General features: G+C 34.9%; 1 protein-coding gene across 2 annotated transcripts; it reads left to right on the top strand.

Annotated features, from left to right (window-relative positions):
• Positions 1–1,896: 1,896 nt before the first annotated feature.
• LOC103486056 (CDK5RAP3-like protein) lies at positions 1,897–13,071 on the top strand. 2 transcript variants are annotated; one of them, XM_008443872.2, is made up of 10 exons: positions 1,897–2,022; positions 2,171–2,305; positions 3,075–3,169; positions 3,284–3,378; positions 3,465–3,600; positions 3,744–3,893; positions 4,041–4,568; positions 4,669–4,877; positions 5,595–5,727; positions 12,706–13,071. In XM_008443872.2, the coding sequence occupies exons 1-10, from the start codon at positions 1,962–1,964 to the stop codon at positions 12,835–12,837; spliced, it is 1,674 nt and encodes a 557-aa protein (XP_008442094.1). In that variant the 5' UTR covers positions 1,897–1,961; the 3' UTR covers positions 12,838–13,071. The 2 variants fall into 2 exon arrangements, with proteins under 2 accessions (XP_008442094.1, XP_008442095.2); XM_008443873.3 differs by lacking the exons at positions 2,171–2,305; positions 3,075–3,169 and having other exon boundaries at positions 1,953–2,022.
• Positions 13,072–19,951: the final 6,880 nt, after the last annotated feature.

The following is a 19,951-nucleotide window of genomic DNA, read 5'->3' as shown; positions in this document are numbered from 1 at the left end:
TTCCTCCTCCTAATGTTGAAAATTTTTGTCTTGTTAAAATGACAATTAACAAATCGTGCAGTAAATACATCACCCGTTAAGGGTTCAAGATATTTAATAATTGATGGAGAATCAAATCCAACATATATTCCTAGCCTTCCTTCAGGACCCATTTTAATGTGTTGTAGTGGAACAATTGAACATATACTAAACATCCAAGAGTTTCAAAGAAGTTTGCTACATCCAAGTTAGTCAGGTTGGATGAATCAAATATATCATTATCTTGATAGGCATAATTGACTTCTACATTTTCTCCTTTTTTCTTCTCTAGGGAGGCTTGATATAAATCAACTAAATGTTTCGATCTACGATAAAGATGTGACCAATATCCAATTATACCATATTGATAGCATACTTCTTCATCACCTTTTTAAAATTTTATTTTGTGGAGCCTTCCTTTTATAATCAACGTTCCGTGTGGTTCTTTAAAAATTTGGATTATTAGAACGACCACTACGAAAATAATAAATATTTCTTCCACTGTCACAGTCTTTACCTTAACCCCAACCTTGACCCCATCTACGATTAGAATTCACAACATTCACTTAAAATGGTATTGTTCCAGTTGATCAAGATTCGTGGGTTTTCATTAACAACTTGTTATTTTATTTGGCAACAAGAAAACATGAGATGAGTTCAAGATAATTGTGGTTGTAGTTATATTGCTGCTGTAGGAATATTAACAAGAAGACATTAACAACTAATTATATTGTTGCTGTAGGAGCATATTCGAGATAAAAATTAGAAAATGTTTATGTCAACATGTCTGCATCACTTTTTACTGCTTAACAACAATTTTGAACTAATTCTAAATAGTTCAAAATTGAATCACTTGCTGATTTAAAATCTTGTAGCCTCAAATGTATCCACTCATAACAAACTTGTGAAAGATGAATTAATTTTAAATTATCATACATTTCTTTAAGTTTGTTCCAACATCTTTTATTGTTAAATATTAAGACTCAAATCCTCGTGAATATGATAACGAAGAAAAATTATGGCTTTCGCTTTTTTTTATTGGTCATTATATTTACTTCTTTAATTGTATTTCCAACATTCATGGGATCAAGATGAATCACAACATCAAAACTCATAGTAAACAATTTCTACCTTTAATGTGAAGGGTCGTAAATTCTAATTTTATAAGATTTGCCATGGTAATACTATTGTAAATATTATAATTATATTAAAAATTTAGTGTACATCAAATATGCAAAATAACATTAATTTTTATTAATTATAATAACATAAGAGAAAATTCAACCTACTTTTGATAGAGGAGACGTTAGAGCTCGTGTTGATAATGTATTGTAAAAATGAGGCACAATAGGAACACAAATATCAAATAATAAATTGAGAAAATAAAAGAAATATAAAATTCTCCAAAATTTTCAACTATCTTCGATATGTTTTGAAATTCAACAAATATGTGTATTACAAGATCCACCAAAGAGCAAAATGACAAGTAGGTGGTGGATTACATCAATACTGATGGTGTGTGATATTGACATCATAGTCATAAGGGGACAATTATAATAACACAAGTAAAAGGTTGGATATCTATTTAACCCGTGTATTTATAAATATTTATAATACTTACCTTATTTGTAGGGAACTTTTTTAAATATAACAAAAAATATTTAGGATCCATGTAACAAAATGTTAATAATTTAGTCATTTTTTTAAATATTTTAGGTTTGTTCTTCCATATTTTTTTTTTTTTCATTTTTTATGTTTTTCTTAAAAATTGGTTAGACATCTAAATTGGATAATCAAAATTAAAAGATTGTGTACAAAGAATATCGAAAAAATGTTTGTTTTTATTGTTATTATTATTAATTTTTTTATTACAATCTCTCAAGAGCCCGAACAAAACTCTAACGCACAATAAGCATTGAGCAACGAAATTCTATGCAAAAACAATGCAAGCCCCCGATGATATTCGTAATCTTCCAATCGACATCACATTCTCCCGTCTTGGTGGTAATAATTCCATATACCATCTCCGATTCTTGTTCAATTTGTGATTTTGTTTCATTTCATACTTCGTTTATTGTTTGTTTGAATTGTTCTTGTTTATTTTTTCAACTATTTGATTGGAGTTGATTTTTGCTCATTCGTGGTTCTGAAGAATGGCTCGTCGATCGGAAAAGAATCCCTTCTGATTGGCGTAAGCGTTTAGCTGCGTTGAAAGTTCGCATCACCAAGGAGCTCTTGTCGCTCCCCAAAGATGCCGATCCCTATTTCCATACCTTAGACCCTGAAGGTTGGATTCAACTTTTCAATTTTTTTAAAACCAATTATTATCGTTTAATTTACTGCCGTGTAGTGGAGTTTACCGGTGTTTGTTTTTTTAGTGAAATTCGATTAACAAAAGGCAGAGAGAGAGGGAGGGAGAGCATTTTTATTAGTAGTACTGCAATTGACTTTGTTTCTTGTTAAAAAAAGTAGCACTTCAATTGCTGGAGTAAAATCTTTAATTGACGCTGCTGCAAAGCTAAGAATCAAGCTTCCCCTTGTAGAAAAGAACGAGCCTAATCTGAGATATTAAAATGATATGAGTTTCTTGATAACTTGCCTAGTGAGATTAGCTGTAAGCTGGTTTGGATTAAAAAGCATTTTCCTATAACTTTTCAACCAAACTAAATATAGATTCATAAAAGATATTGGCATATAGTCGTCAGAGAGGCAGGGAGTATTTATGTAGAGGGATATGGGGTTTACTGGCAATGATCACATTTGAGAAAAGGTGTGACATTAATAGTATTTAGCAGGGATTGTGCATAGAGATAGGTACTCTTTCATTGGCTTGGCATCAGATCCAGGAGAGTTAGTGCAATGTAGCTCTCTCCGTTGAATCAATACAGAGGTTCTTTATCATAATTCAATTAATATTTCTGAATTCTGATTGATGTAATCTTTCTCTATCTTGTGCCTCAAATATGCCTTGCCTTGTTGTTTAGTTTGTTTACTTTTGAGTATATATTTTATACCTCATCAGTAACTTGTAAACTGGTCGTCCGGTTTTTTCTCAGATATTGGTTATTTAGAGGCAAAGAAAATATATAATATTCTTCTAGAGTCAACCCCAGAAAGCCGGAATATATTTGGCCGGCTATCAGGTGCTGCTGTAAGACTTGTCTTTCCTGTCCTTTTTTTAGTTTCCACTATACATTGATAGGCTGGAATTGTTGTAGAGCTTTAGTTAAGTTTGTTTTCTAAATAAAAAATAATTTTTTTGCAGGGTGCTTGGGAGGTGATTGTACGAGCTTATGAGAAGGATCATATTTTTCTTGGCGAGGCTGCTCAAATAATTGTTCAGAATGTGAATTATGAAATGTAAATGTCCTTTATGAACTTTGTGTAGTAACCGATGAATATTGAAGAGCTCAAATTTCATGCTACTTTTATTTTTTAATGCGAAGCCCATATCAGAAGAAACAGGTTCAAAAGATTCATCAACAGCTAGCTGAGCTGGAACGTAAAGAATCTGATACTAAAAGAAATGCTTCTCTTTCAGCAGCTAAATATGTCGAGGCTTGTCAGGATCTCGGTTTGCAGGTTATGACCTGCTCCATATATTTCCGAACTTTAGGAGACTCTTTCTGTATTTTTCATATTGATGGATTTTTTCATATTCATATATTTCTTCATGTATAAAACATAACCTGAAAACAAGCTTCCTCATCTTCTTCATCTTGCAGGGAAAAAATGTTAGATCTGAACTTCTGGAGACTGCAAGGTCCCTTCCAAGCACATTTAGCAGAATATTGGAAGTTATAAATGGTGATTCAGTGTCACGTGCTATTGAATACTATTCCAATTTTGTAAGGGATGCTCACTCGGATAAGGATGTAAGGAAATAATGTTATGAACATTGTTTGATGGTCACAAGTGTCGTAGAGATGAATAGAGAAATTTATTTCCTGATGTTGTTGGTGTCTATGTTATTGTGATGTGGTATGCTAATTTTGAGTCTGACATTCCATACATGTGTACAGAAACACTTGACTGTATTACCAAACCTACGGCATATACATGAGCATCCTCCTTCTTTACATGTATCTGTGGGCTTTGAGAATGTTGATTCTGTAAATGTTCAGTCAAGCTACATAGAACCAGATGCTATTGGACAAACAGGAATTGCTGCCGATAATATTGACTGGGATATATCAATGGAAAATGATCAAATTGATTGGGATATAGGTGCATTGGAAGAAACTGAGGATACAGGAAATGGTTTGGGACCTTATGAAATAGTTCATGCAAGTGAAGCTGTGGAATCATACCCAATGGAGTCTAATAAGGAGGGTTGTACTACATTGCCCGAGGCTACTGTGTCTGAGATATCATGGGATGTCAGTGTTGAAACACCGCAAGTTGATATCATCGATGATGTAACCTTGCCTGATATAGTGGTGGATCATAATACATTCATCTCTTCAACTCAGTCTGGAGAAATCACTGAAGTTCGGAGTCAGCTTTTGGAGACTGAGTATAGGAATAAGATTCTTGATGATCTATATGAGGTATATCATTACTTTGGTACAAAACTTCAGAGGCATAATCTATCATCAAATCAAAAAACTTAGATGAAGGCTCAATGGCTATATCTATTTACAATTTCAGGTTAAGGCATTTCTATCTCAACGTTTGAATGAGTTGAAGAATGATGAAACACTGTCTTTGCAACATCAAGTCCAGGCAGTTGCTCCCTTTGTGCTGCAGCAATATACTTCTGATGCCATTGAGACGATGTTATCAGATGTTTCCTTGGCTATAACATTAATGTCAAGTAGGAAAACTCAAGATTTAATTATGATTCTCAATTCTAAAAGGTACTACAATTACTAGGTCATTGTTTTCTTATTTGTTCAAATCACCTCTCGTAGGAATTTTCCAGATTTCGATTCACAAATTTCTAGAGAAATGCAAATAAAATGAAGTTACTTGTTACTCAATTTCAACCACATTTTCAATAAACTACTATCCCACTTAATTTACTATTCTAAGTTCTCATGTCTTAGCTTTTTCTGTGGTGCTAATATTTAGTTTTTGTTGTAACATCTTTTGATTGATGAATTAACATTGTTAAGCTTGTAACTCTTTGTTTAATAAACTTGGCAACTATAATCTGTACCTGTACTTCTTAAATCATATCAAAATAAGTTATGCTATCTTAGAAACTGTTTGATTCAAATACTACAATCTACAGTTGCATATTAAGTTCAATTTTTGGGTCTTTGCAATTATTATGTCTACTTCAAAGCTTTTAGTTACATCGACAGTATAGGTTTTGAATTCTACCTATGTTTTTAGTCTTGACCTTGAATGTTGGTTAGAAATACACTGGTCAGCACTTTTTATTTGAAATTTGGACGAGGTAGCATGGTACAGCTAGTTGAAAAGATCATGTATTATATCAATAAAACTATATTTGATCTATTTCATTGTAAAAGTAGAATGAATCAACTCTATCCTTTACATTTTCTCTAAACGCTCAATTCTATAAAATGGATAATTCTCAGGTAAACTTATGTGAACTTTGATTTTAGATTTCTAGAGAGATTAGTTAGTACACTAGAGGAAAAGAAGCAACGTGAAGTGAAACTAAAGGAAGGGTTAAAGGAGTTGGCTGCCAAGCGCATGGAGCTGCAAAATTCATTAGCTTCATTTTGGCCAAAACAGGCAAGTTCTCTTCCTTTTAACTTATTTATGTATTTTAGTTCAGTTCAATTTTTCTTCCTTTTTTACTCAATTTTAATTTAGTCATAAAAACATTATGTTTCAACGACAATGTCAAATATACAAAAGGGGGAAAACCTGCCATAAGCTGATAGAAGCTACATAAAAGCCTTCTAGTTGGGCAGAGGATCATATAAAATATAATTTGTACAAGAAAACATTATCACCAAAAAAATAATAAAGTTTAGGGTTCAGGGTTTAGCCAAAAGAGAGCTCTAACAAGTTGTAGTCGGAGAATTTATTATGCTTCTTTTAACGGTGTACCCATCTAAATATATGAAAGAAGGCGGGGCTTCCATATTGGTAGCAAGAGGGGTTTGTCTGAAGGAAGATAATTGTTAGAATTAGTGGACTTGTTATGTGTTGAAAGCCCAAGGATAGTTTTGTAATTTATGTTACCCTAATTATTCTTTCCTTTTTTACTTAGGCTCTTGTTGCCTATTAATTTTCCCCCTCTTGTATCATTTGTTGCGTAAGAAAATAATAAGAAAATTCTCTATCGTGGTTTTTTTTCCCTGTACTAGGGTTTCCACATTAGTCTGTTTGTTAGTTCTTTGTCGTTACTTTTAATATGGTACCAGAGAAGGATAACGACGAAACCCTAAATACTAACCTTGATGGAACCCGAACGGAGGAAAACCTGAATAGAGGAGAACCTCACTGTCCGTGAGACAACTACTAGGATCAGCACCGCCATCGAAGTAGGATCGCTGCCACCATGGACGGTCTGTTTTGGCACCTTCAGACCATGCTGACAAGTATTCCTCTTCAGTCCCACATGCCGCTGAATAAAGCTTTAAGCTAGGCTGCAGCAACTTGTCGTCCACACACCATCGTCACTCCCTTCCAACCACTGCCCACTATACAGCTGCTCACTTCCTTTCAGTTGCAACCTACCCTTGCTGCAAACCCTAACCAGCCGATGACCACCACCTTGATGCAAACCCTAAATCCCAAATTCACACACACCCTAATACATCACTTGTACCATCTAAGCCATGAGACCTTTCACCTCTACCCGACCGGCACCTATACCTCATTGGAAAATCTCTCCAATTGTCATCCTAGGGTTAGTAATTTCCATGCCCATGTAGACTTTGAAACCGGTGAATGCTTAGCTTAGTCCAAATCCAATGTGTAGGACTTTTCTCAGGGTACCACCCAACAGCAACTAGCCAATGTTTAAATCGTTAATCGCGGAGTTTAAGGCAGCTTCAGGAACTTCTACCTATACACCTAGTTCTGGCCTTTCGACCACCTTGCTGATGTATTCCGAGAATTCGGTAACTTTGTTCTCTAATTTGTCTTCTACTCACGTGTCTAGTTCTATGGCAGAAATACTGGGGAGAAGCTAAATGACCAGAACTACTTCTCGTGGTCATAGTCTGTTAAGATGGTCCTTGAAGGATGCCACAAATTTGGCTTTCTGACAAGAGAGGTATCTCGCCCTTCACCAGGTGATTCAAGCCCCTAGGAACATTTTTGGATAGGGGAGGGTTCTCTCATTCGGGCCATGCTAATCAATAACATGGACCCACAGATTGGCAAGCCCTTATTGTATGATACGACTTCTAAGGATATATGAGATACAACTCAGAAACTTTATTCGAAGCGTTAGAATGCCTTCGCCTCTAGGCACTGAGAAAAGAAGTTCATGAATGCAAGTAGGGGACTGTTAGATGTAACATCCTATTTTAACAAACTTTCCCTCATTTGACAGGAAATGGATCTTTGAAGAGAAATTGTCTAGAACTGTCCCAGTGATGGCATAAAGCACTTTAGACTTGAAGAGGTTTACAGAATATATGACTTCCTTGCTAGGCTCAACTTGAAGTTTGATGTAGTTCGTAGTCGTATACTGGGCCATAGACCTATTTCCTCCTTAATGGAAGTTTGTTCAGAAGTCCACCTTCAGGACATTACAAGTGCTACGAACATTTTGCCTACTCGTGTCATTGATTTCGCTGCCTTCAAGGCAAGGTCCTTTACTCATGACAGTGAGAAGGACAACGAATAATAGGTTCCCATCTGTGAGCATTGCAAGTAACAGTGGCACACCAAAGAATAGTGTTGGAAATTACATGGTTGTCCCTCAAGAGGTAATAAACGCCCTTCAAATGATAAACAAAATTCAGGGCGAGCTGATGTGAGTGAGTCTGCTGGAAACTAGAACGATCCTAATGCGTCGACACTAAGAGCTATTGTTTAGTCAGGTATACCTCAGTTCCTTAGTCTTATCAGTGTTGATGGGATGAATCCTTGGATTTTGGATTCGGGTGCTACAAATCATTTGACAGGTTCTTTTGAGAGTTTTGTTTCCTATACTCCTTGTGCCAGTAATGAGAAAATCAGAATTGCAGATGGTTCCTTGGCCCCTATTGCTGGGTAGAGGCAAAATTTTCCCTTTGAAGGACTATCCCTACAAAATGTGTTGCATATGCCTAAAATTTCTAATAATTTGTTATTTATAAGCAAGATTATCCATGAGTTGAACTACAAAGTAACTTCCTTACCTGATTTTGTTTCTTTTCAAGAGTTGAGCTCGGGAGGATGATTGACACTACCTGGCACAATAGAGGACTCTGCCTCCTCGACGATGATGCTTCCTCTAGTAATATTTCTAGGATGAGTGTTGTCATCATACTTTACTACTTCGGAAAAAGACTATCTGTTGTGGCATTTTTGTCTGGGCTACCCCAACTTTCAATATGTGAAATATTTATTTCCCATCTCTTTTCTAAAGTTGATACCTTAAATTGTGATGTGTTTATTCGGGCTAAACAACATTGGGCCTCCTTTCCCTCACAACCATATAATTCAACCCAACCTTTCACCCTATTCATAGTGATGTTTGGGGCCGTCCAAGGTTACTACCTCATCTGGGAAACGGTTGTTTGTGATCTTCATTGATGATCATACCCATCTTACGTGTGTCTTCCTCATCTCTGACAAATCCAAGGTCACTTCCATATTTTGGGATTCTATCACATTGTAGAATTGCAATTTAATACAAAAATTGCAATTCTACGAAGTGACAATGGTCGTGAGTTTCAAAACCATACCTTTATTGAGTTTCTGTCCTCTAAAGAGATTGTCCACCTGGGTGCTTTTGCGTACACCTCCATCAAAATGGGGTTGCCGAGCAAAAGAACCGTCATCTTATGGAAGTAGTCCGTTCTCTTATGTTGTCTACTTTTTTTTTCTTCCTATCTGTTGGGTTCTCACTGTAACTCATCTTATTAATCGAATTTCCTCTCGTGTCCACCTCCAGACCCCCTTAGAATGTCTCGAGGAGTCTTACCCTTCTACCCATCTCCTTCTTGAGGTTCCCTTTCAAATGTTTGGGTACACGACTTATGTTCATAGCCACGACCTTAACCAGACCAAGTTACCCCTTGAGCTCAGGTTTGTGTGTTTGTTGGGTACCCTCTTCATCAACAGGGCTATAAATGTAACCATCCTCTTTTCGCAAGTATTTTGTCTCCATGGATGTCACTTTTCTTGAGGATTGTCCTTTCTTTCTCGTTAGCCTGCTTCAGGGGGAGAGAGTAAGTGAAGAGCCTAACTATGTTGTTTCCTTAGAGTCTACCATTTTTAATATTGTTACCTTACCTGACCCCAATCCTCATAACACAGTCTTACCATTAAACCAAGTTCTCTAGATAACCTACTATAGGAGAAATCTTAGAAAGGAAGTTGTGTCCCCTATTGCTCAGTCGACTCCGGTCTGAGATTCTAAACCATCACGAGATCAAGGTATGATTAAATCTATTGACTCATTTGATAGTAAAATGGGTTAGAATGACAGGTCTGATATAGTTGTTCTTGAAGACATGGGTGAAAAGGGCAGTGTTGATGCGATTGAGATCATGGCAGAAGCTGCAGGTAATGAGGCTAAATGGGATCATTTAGACAATCTTGATGAGTACGATTCGTCTCTTGACATACCTATTGTTGCACTGAGGAAAGGTACCAGGTCCTGCACAAAGCACTCCATCTGTGACTATGTTTCTTACGAGAACCTATCACCCCAGTTCAGAGCCTTTACAACTAACCTTGACTCCATCCTGATACTTAAGAATATCCACATTGCCTTAGAGTGTCCTAAGTGGAAAACTGTAGTCATGAAAGAGATGAGAGACCTTGAGAAGAACAAGACTTGGGAGCTCTGTGCTCTCCCGAAAGGGCATAAAACTGTTGTACGTAAATCGTTGTTTACACTAAGTACAAAGCAGATGGAACTCTAGACCGACACAAGGCCAGGTTAGTTGCAAACAGGTGTACTTAAACTTATGGGATCTACTACACTGAGACTTTTTCTTCTGTTGCAAAGTTAAACACTGTTAGGGGCCTTTTGTCTGTTGCTGTGAATAAAGATTGACCTCTATATCAACTAGATGTTAAGAATGCGTTCTTGAATGGAGATTTAGAAGAGGAAGTCTCTAGGCTTTGTAACCTAGTTTGGCTATCGGGTTTGCAAGTTTAAGAAATCCCTGTATGGGTTGAAACAGTCGCCGAGAGCATGGTTTGACAGGTTTACCACCTTCGTCAAGTCCCAAAGATATAATCAGGGGCTCTCTGATCACACTCTATTACGGAAGTCTCAAAGGCTAGGAAGATTGTTGTGTCGATCATCTACGTTGATGATATAGTGTCATGTGGGGATGACACCCTTGAAATTGTCTGGGTGGAAAAAAAGATGGACAAATTTGAAATTAAAGACTTGGGAAACCTAAAGTTCTTCCTTGGGATGGGGGTAGCTAGATCGAAAGAAGGTATCTCTGTATCTCAAAGAAAGTACGTTCTTGATTTGTTGACTGTAACAGATATGATGAGATGTCAACCTATTGATATGCATATCAAGTTCAATGTTAAACGGGGAAATTCACTTGCTAAAGTTCCAGTTGATAAAGAAAAATATCAGCGCCTGGTAGGGAAGTTGATCTACTTATCTCACATTAGACCAGATATTGCTTATGTTGTAAGCACCTTTAGTCAGTTCATGTAGGCTACTTACAAGGAATACATGGAGGCAGTTAACAAAATTATGAGGCATTTGAAAACAACTTCTGGTAAAGGGACGATGTTCAGGAAGACTGACAGAAGGTGTATTGAGGCCTATATTGAATCTAACTGGGCAGGGTCTATCATTGACAAAAATTCACCTTTGGATATTGTACTTTTGTGTGGGCAATCTCGTAACTTGGATGAGTAAGAAGCAAAGGGTTGTAACCAAAAACAGTGTTGAAGCTGAGTACAGGGCTATGAGTTTGTGGAAATGTAAGGAGATTTGGCTACATAAGGTTTTATTTGATCTTCGTCCAGACTATGAGGTGCTTATGAAATTATTCTGTGATAATAAGGCTGCTATTAGCATCCCCGTGCAACATGATAGAACCAAAAATGTGGAGATTGTGATAGACACTTTATTAAAGAAAGACTGGACAATGGTAGCATTGCATTCCTTCATTCCCTCAAGTCAACAAGTTGCTGATATTCTCACTAAGGGGCTCCTCAGATAGAGTTTTGATTCCTGTGTTAACAAGTTGGGTCTTATTGACATTTACGTCCCAACTCGAGGGGGAGTGTTAGAACTAGTGGGTTTGTTGTGTGTTGAAAGCCCAAGGGTAGTTTTGTAATTTATGTTACCCTAATTATTCTTTCATTTTTTATTTAGGTTCTTGTTTCCCATTAATTTTTCCTTTCTTGTATCATTTGTTGCATATGATTTTTCTCCCTTTACTATGATTTCTACGTAAATTTGTTAATTTTTTGTCGTTACTTTCAATAATAATAACTAAGAACAAATTCCAAATTAGTCTGTTACCAAGGTGCTTATAACAAACAAATGGCCTTTGAGTTTCACATTCCCTTTGCGCACAACACAACAATTTGATGGGAGGGTGAGGGAGTAGATCCTTCTCTGAACGACATCATGATTGTTTTATGTTTATGCTTATGTCACTAAAATTCCCCAATGGAGAATCCAATAGTCTTTTTGATACTCTATCTTTCCAAAATTTTCCTTGGCGGGTCATGTTTGTATGTAAGCTTTTTGGAAGTTGAATAATCTGCAAGGATCCTAATAAGGGGGCATTTTGAGAATGGTGGTAGTATATTAAACAAGGGTAAAATTGTAAGTTCAATCCATAGTGAGGGCATCGTGGGGGAGATTTAACCTCCAAATACCAATTCAAGCATAACTTAACTAATTCTGGTATATAGTCTTGATTAAGATGTTAAAAGTTCGAATCTTCCACACCCACATATTGTTCGAGTGAAAAAATGTTAGATATTCAAACACAAGTAACAACGATGCAATACCAAGGGAATTACAATATCTAATTTTAAGAACAGACATAAGCTTTTGTTTTATTTTACCTTTTATAACTTGTAACTTAATGCACACCCAACTATCTTCTTCCTCCTCTCTACCAATTCTTGTTCCATTTTGCTACTCGAGTACTTGTCTTCCCTTCGCAGGAGAAGACATTTGCTATCTAAAAGTTCCAACTTATTTTCCTTTCTTTTATCTAATGGTATTTTATACTTTGTAGAATATTACAGGTAGTTTAAGCCTAATATTATGACCATTTGATTTTTGGTTTTCAATCTTTGAAAATTAAGCCTATAAACACTTTTTCCACGTCTAGATTTTTTAAATTGTCATCTACTTCTTACCAGTACCAATGTTACTAAAAAACCAACCATAGACTTGAAAACTTATTATTGTTTTTGGAATTTGACGAAGAATCCAATTCTTTCGAATAAAGGTGGAAAGCAAGGTAAGAAAATAAGAGAAAATAGAGTTAAGTTTAAAAAAGTAAATGGTCATGGAAGGGACCTTGGGATAGCATACGAAGAACCCCCTCCCTCCAAGAAAAAGAAAACTAAAAGTATGATGTTTGATGGCAATTGCAGGAATCAGCAGTGAGGAAAACGAGGGAGTTGAAGAAGTTATGTGAAAGCAGTTTATCATCTATGTTTGATGGAAGGCCTGTCAACATTATTGGCGAAATTAATGCCGTTTTAACAAGTGGTCTCACCGCGTAAATCTCACCTCTCACTCTCAAGTGAATGCACTTAATACTTCTTAAGAAATCAAAAATCTGGATTACATATGGGATTGCTGTTCCTCAAACTTATTTCCCTCTTACTAAATCAATCTGTAGAACAGTATATTTACTAATGCTTTCAAGTTTTTATATAACCTTTCAGGTCGTTTTGTTTTTCTTTGCTAATTAAGAAGTTCAAATATATGTTCAAGCCGTTTTTCTTTTTCCATCATTCTCGGGGGTAACATGTCATTCTTAGGTAAATTCTATATATATAGAAACACTCGTTGGAGGGAATAGTGTTAATAAATTTAATTTTAATTTTTTTGATCTTTTAGGCAATCACAACGTTTGAGTAATAACTTTTATGCAATTCTGAGTGCCTGCAATTCAATAAAACCAAACAACACAATGATAAGTCAATAAACAAGTAGTTTATATTTTAAGGGAGGATGTGGATTAAAGTATCTATGTAGCTAGGGGATGAGCTCGTGATGGGGGATTTAAATCACATTCAGTTAGCAATAGTTAAGATTATATGAAATGCAACGTGCAGTATAGAGCTTTCGGTCATAGAACGACTTTAGGATTTCTTTCTCTCACGAATAGAGCTCATCTTTTATTGGCATGAGAGTGGGGAAGTGTTTCTGAAATTGAGGTAGGAAGTCTTACGCACTTCATTAGCTTTTCAATTTGCGGCTTTATATTGACCCTTTCAAGCGCTCATTTCTCAATACTTCAACAAATGTATAAAATCTACCAGTGCCTTACTTTAACACCTAAAACGATATTGGTGGAAAAAGATTTGGATCTGAGATCTAAACACAAGAAGAATGGTGGATCAGAGAAATTGAAGCCACGAAAGAAAAAGAGACATTTAGATAGATTCAAAAGGGAAGGCAGAATTTCCAAAAGTAGTAGCTCACTCAACTTGCCTAAATTTTGTGCAGTTGGACCAGTGACCAGTATTTCACATTTGAATCCACCGTGTTTGCCAAACATCCTAGACTGCCAAGGAATTTGTGTAGTGAGAGTGGTGTTTAGAGAAAAACGGTGATGAAATAGACTTAGTATCTTCCTGAAGACTAATGTGTGGGACAAATATTGTCTTCTCTAAGAAAAATTACTCAAAGGGGTGTTTGACGCCATGGTTCGAAATCAAATGCCTAGAAATTAAATGCATGTGAGCTTATTTGATGGGTTTTGATGCTTAAGAATTACAGATGCTTGTATTTGAAGTGTAGGATTTGGAAATCTGGATTTCTAATGTCGGTGTGTTGGGGTGTTGGTTTTGAATTCTGATTTAGCTAATCTGTTTGATTTTTTTTTTTTGTGTGTGAATTGTACATCCTAAATTTATCAAAATTTTAATTGATTTTTTTTCATATATTGTACCTCTAATTCAATTTCTTAACTCTATTGATTTTAACGACAGTAATGTAAAAATGAAAAATTTTAACATTCGATAACAATAATTTTGATTACATTTTCACATTAACATGAATGGTCTAATTAGGAATATTAGAAACCATTCACAAAATATAACAAGTCATGTAATCGAATGACGTTTATGAAAGATCTAGTTAAGCAACAATAAAAATGTTCTTTCAAAATAAGCATAACAAAAAGGGTCATGCAAAAACGAAAGTTAAGTAGAATTACATTTAGCCATAGTTACGATTGTCTTCCCTATGATATATATGCAATGCATTTTAAACTACTATTATCAAAAGAGTTTAAATAAAAATGAGTTTTTTTAACTTTTTTTTTTCTTAGAGGAATTGTCAAGAATGGCAAAATAGACAAACTATTTACACTTTATGGCTAAATCAACCGTAATGTGTTTTTGTCGTTTAGTGGTTAATTTTTTGCCATAAGGTGTAAATAATTTGTATTTTTTATTATCATTCATGAAAAAACCCCTATTTCTTAAGTCAATACAAATAAAATCTAAGCCTTCTTAAATTGACTAACGAAAAACATGAAAAATGTGATTAAACTAAAAATAAACAATGATATATGTGATATATATTTACTATTTTCACTATATGTTACCAATATATTAATATTTGATTTATACTTGAGATCACAATAGATACGCCATCAATGTTCACCTAGAAAAAATATAACAAAATAAACAAAATTTCCTAAAATGAAGAAAATATTAAGAAGAGAAAAGAGATGATTAAAAAAGATGATCTAATAATTATTTTTATTAAAAAAACTCCAAAAGAAAACAAAATAGAAAAATGAAAAATGAGTATTTTAAAAAATATTATTGTAATTAAATTAAAGGCGTATTTTGAATGACTTAGAAAAAAAAGTTTTTAAAAATTCATTTTTATTAGTTTTTCAATGATTGCAGCGATTGTTGAAGTTGTTGGCCAGAAGTTTGTTGGTAGAGTTGCGAGAAATGACACCCAGTGGTTGGCCGACAATGGCCGCTAAGGGTGGTATTCAAAGTTAACTAACGGATTTTCTTCATTAAATTAGAAAAAAAATGGTAATCCATGGGCTTGAATAGAAAGCCTTGGTGAAGACGGTCATTGATCAATGGTGAAGACGGTCAATGATCACCAATGTCTAAGACGATTAGTTGGTCGTTGACCACCGTGACAATTATCAGTTGCCAAGGGTCATGGCTATTAGTCATTGACCATCATTACGACCATTTGTTAATAGGCACGACATCGATAATTAAAGATAACGATTGGTCATCGTCGATCAAAATGTTCATCTAACGACAGCAACGTTCAAAGTTGTAGGTCACCAACAATTAAGATGATTGGTCATTGACGATCAAGATGATCGATGGTCAAGACAATCCAGAGTCGACGGTTGAGACGATCGGTCATCGTGATCGTCGATTGATCGTGATCGATTATCATAGTTGATCATGAAGTTGGCTAACGTTTGTTGCCAATGGTCATCAATGATCATTGATAATAAGTTGAAGTGAAATTTTTTCTAAAACATGACATTCAATTAAAAAAAACCCATATTCCAAACCTATGGGTTTGGTTTCTCAATCCCAGAAATTTTATTCCAAGTGTCCAAACATGAGTTTGGCTTCAAATACCAAACTCCCTTAATTCCAAATCTATGGACCAAACATGAGTTTCGCTTTACAAGCGATACAATGACTACAAAAAACTGTCAAGAATTTTAAATCTGACGGTTTTTAGATGTCGTGGTAGGCCATTTTTCTTGTATTATTGAACTGACAACAATAACACATAATTGATAATAGTATATTATTTACATTTACTATGAATGCGTCATAAAACCTAACATAAACAATTTAGTAATGATTAATAAAATAACAAATTATTTTATTAATCATTAAAATAAAACAAATTAATTCAAGATTATGAACTATGTTTAAGTAATAACTTGAAGGGTCTATAGTAGATGGATATGATAGAGTCCCTTATGAATACAACCCATTTTGTAATTATTAGAAATGATATAACAAAAATCGTTCATGTGGAGATGTGTGAGTAAGGGTGTCATGTACAAATACTTGATATAAGATTAGACCACGAGATAGTTAATCTCTCTGCATAACTCTGTTAACATGATCATGTGTAACTCAATTTCAATGCTTAGTGAATTATGAACTCTTGCATGTAAGGATTCATCCTTTTACTTGCATGGGTGAGGGTGGCTCGAGTCACCAACATAATAAGCCTACCATCTGACACAAAGTTAGGAATATACTTTTACAGGATGAAATTCACTCTTTTCCACATAAGGAAAGTAGATCGGTAGTTTATTTAATTGTTGATTATGGAACTTGAATATAATAATGGAGCCACATCCTCTCATTTTTCTGACAGAGACTTGGTTTTATAGTTTGACCATAAACAAATTATTCATTAGAGGGTCAATGATAGTTAAAAATATAGAGGTAATTACAAAAGTAAATAAATACATTTTGACCCAACTATAATTATGAATAGCTCGTGAAAGATCGACTTATGTGAAATAACTATATTCATCAATGCAACATGCCTTATGATACATAAAAATGCTCCTATAGCTCTATAGTGGTTTAACCCATAATCAATGAATGTTGATTGTAGCCTATAAGTCCATTTGGTCCCCTGCTAGCTCACTACATATTAATAAGGATCGTAGTTTTGTAAGAATAATTTTAATCGTTCAAATTAACTTAGGAAAACATATATCAATTACATATGATATGATTATTACAAAATATAATGTATTTAGACACATTATTATATGAGGAATTATTGTAAATGGAAAGAACTGTTAAAAAGATTTACAAAATATAGCAAAAGTTTATATTATATTAATGATAGACATTGATAGACTTTTGTATCAATGATAGATTTGGAATTTTGCTATATTTTGTAGATATTTTGGATCATTTTGGTATATTTAAAAATGTCCCTTATTATATATATGTTGGAATTTATGTCCTAAAACTCGTAGTTTTTAGTTTAAAATTAAATTTTATTCAATAAGGTGGTTATCGAGGACTTGTTAGTGAAAATATAATAATAATCTTAAATCCAATAAACTAAGGTTCTGAGGCTATGTAGTGTAGACTTTAACTTTATGTAGAGACATAAATGTGGATCAAGTTCGAGTATATAACCCAAACAGTTTATAGTGTATGAATAAGGGTTGTGTGCCATATTTTGCGAAGACTATGGATGTGGCCCGCTTTGTAGTTAGTACAAAAAATGTGATTATGAATCGTTCAAGTAGAGACATGGAAATGAGGGCATCCTATGTAAGCAGTTTACATAAAGATTGGAACCATGAAATAGTCACTTTTTAGTTATAACACGTGGACTATATAAAATTGACTATTTTAATTATGATGGCCTAGGTAACTTAATCTTAATCCTGAGCTAACTATGAACTTTTGTTCAAACGAAATTATCCTTAGATCTGCACAGGTAAGGGCAACTCAATAGTGTTGGCCCAATAAGCCTCCTATTTCAAAGGTAAGACTAGATGGATGGCTAGGGACATAGGGTGCAAGACGAAAATCACTCATACCTGCTTTAGGATTAGTAAATAGGTTGTTCCCAAATGATTGAATCCAGGGCTTGAACAAGGGGTCCCACCCTCTCATTGGCCAGAGAGGGATTTAGTTTATAGGTTGAACCTAAAACCAATTGTTTAATAGTAGATAAGTGGGACTTAAGGTGATGTAGTCTTGGATGTAAAACAATATTTTGACCAGCCGAGGTTACAAACAATCTGTGAAGGATTAATTAACTGATCATGGTTATACTAGATGGACATAAATATATCTATAGTGAGGGGAGTGCCACTACGAGACTTTAGTGGAATAACTCGTTGGTTAACGAATGTTGATTAACTCGATCTAAAAGAGTTTAGTCAGTTAATCTCGGATCGTTAGAGCCCATGATCTTATAGGTCCATTAGTTTCCCTTGCTAGCTCATATGAAATTAACTTAGAACAATATGTTGGAATAATTCGAATTGTTCGAATTAAGTAAAAAGAGAGAAACTGACGAATATGGATGCATATTTAGAAGCTCAAAATTGATGGAAATGGTGAAGGTTGTAAAAAGTTAAAATGTTGACTTTTGACTTTGAAAAGTCAAATTTAAGTCAACTTTTGACCGACTTTATATTAATATGTGATTTGAATTTTAGAAAAATGAATGTGAATTCATGCTCGGGAGGTTAGAATCAAGCAACATACATAAAATGGTAAAAAGTCAAAATGTTAAATTTTGACTTGAAAAAGTCAAAGCTTAACTTTGACTTAAATGGTCGAATAACCGTATTGCCCTTGGACTAAAGTTAGTGGAAAAATTCAACACTTTGTTAGATAATTCCACTAATACTTAGTGGGATAAGTGGTTACATGAGATGTAGACACCTAGCCCATTAAGTTCCACACTACAGAAATCGGGGATCTCCCGACGTCGTCCGACATCAACATTTATACCTACGCATCAGGAAAGGATCTCCCGACGTAGATAGTGTCGTTGGAAAAAAAGTCGAAAGTACTGCATTGATGGAGGATTTCCTAATGCACAAAAGGAACTGCATTGGGAATGCCTTACTCCCAATGCCGTCAATAACGATGGATGGAGCACGTCGACAGAGGGGGACTTCCGACGTCCCCTCCCTGCGTCAGGAGTACCTTTCTCTTGACGCGACAGTGGAGAAGCTTTCCCCGATGCATTGCTCACAACCTTGGGGGGAAGGACATCATTTCCGACGTCGTTTGTGTGTCGAAAGATATTTTTTTTATATTTATTTTTAGTTATTATATTCATTTTTTTTTATCATGAGGTACTCTTTTGGGTTCTGGTTCGATTTAAATTCAATAAAATTATGAAAGAAAACAAATAAAAAATTATTAAAATGCCAAATTATAATTTATATAATTAGAAACTAAATCCAAATATTCGAAAAATTACAAATTGTTTAATTTGTTTGAAGCAATTACATAAAAAAAAATACACTATCTTCTAATCTTCGTGGACACCATATTTGAATAAGTCCAAACCTACAATGACATAAAAGTAAATTTATATATGTATCATCGATGACAAATTAAACAACTTAAAAGTTAAAAAACTACTACCCCAAGTGTTCAAGGTCCTTTATGTGCTCGATTCATTTCCTCAATCATATTCTTCATTTATTCTATCTGTCGGGTAGCTTCAACCATTTGTCGAGCATGCAACTTCGGCATTCTACGTTGTTCTTCAATTAATCGTTTTGCTTCTTCAAACTCACTTTTTTATTATTCAATCTTCGATTGTGAGAACTCAAGGCTAGCTCTTAGTTCACTAACCTCTCTCGAGTGCATTTCTTGCTAATATGATGACGAAGAACTGCTCCTCTTATTCCGAGACATGGGCTTGGGGACCTAACCAAGACCTTTTGAGTAGCTTGGTCGTCTACCTAAAATGGTCTTACATATCTTGTCCTTGAAGAGTGGTTGAGAACCTTTTGAGGTGGGTTGGGATTGAAGTGCTAACATTTAATTTTTGCATCAAAAGTTTGACGTTATGAACTCACAATTAAAAGTAAAAAACAAAACAAAAGGTTCTGATAAACTGACATGAGCATCCACGGCCGCTTGTGAA

The sequence above is a fragment of the Cucumis melo genome, chromosome 8 (genome assembly GCF_025177605.1).
Source record: "Cucumis melo cultivar AY chromosome 8, USDA_Cmelo_AY_1.0, whole genome shotgun sequence".
NCBI lineage: Eukaryota > Viridiplantae > Streptophyta > Magnoliopsida > Cucurbitales > Cucurbitaceae > Cucumis > Cucumis melo.
This window is presented reverse-complemented; position numbering and strand designations above follow the sequence as displayed.

What these genes read in the sequence shown, in the direction of transcription:
- LOC103486056 (XM_008443872.2), top strand. Translation starts at nt 1,962, where the DNA reads ATGCAAGCCCCCGATGATATTCGTAATCTTCCAATCGACATCACATTC. An exon ending in CAGAATGTGAATTATGAAAT is followed by an intron (nt 3,379 to 3,464) that starts GTAAATGTCCTT and finishes TTTAATGCGAAG; the next exon opens with CCCATATCAGAAGAAACAGG. An exon ending in CTTCATTTTGGCCAAAACAG is followed by an intron (nt 5,728 to 12,705) that starts GCAAGTTCTCTT and finishes TGGCAATTGCAG; the next exon opens with GAATCAGCAGTGAGGAAAAC.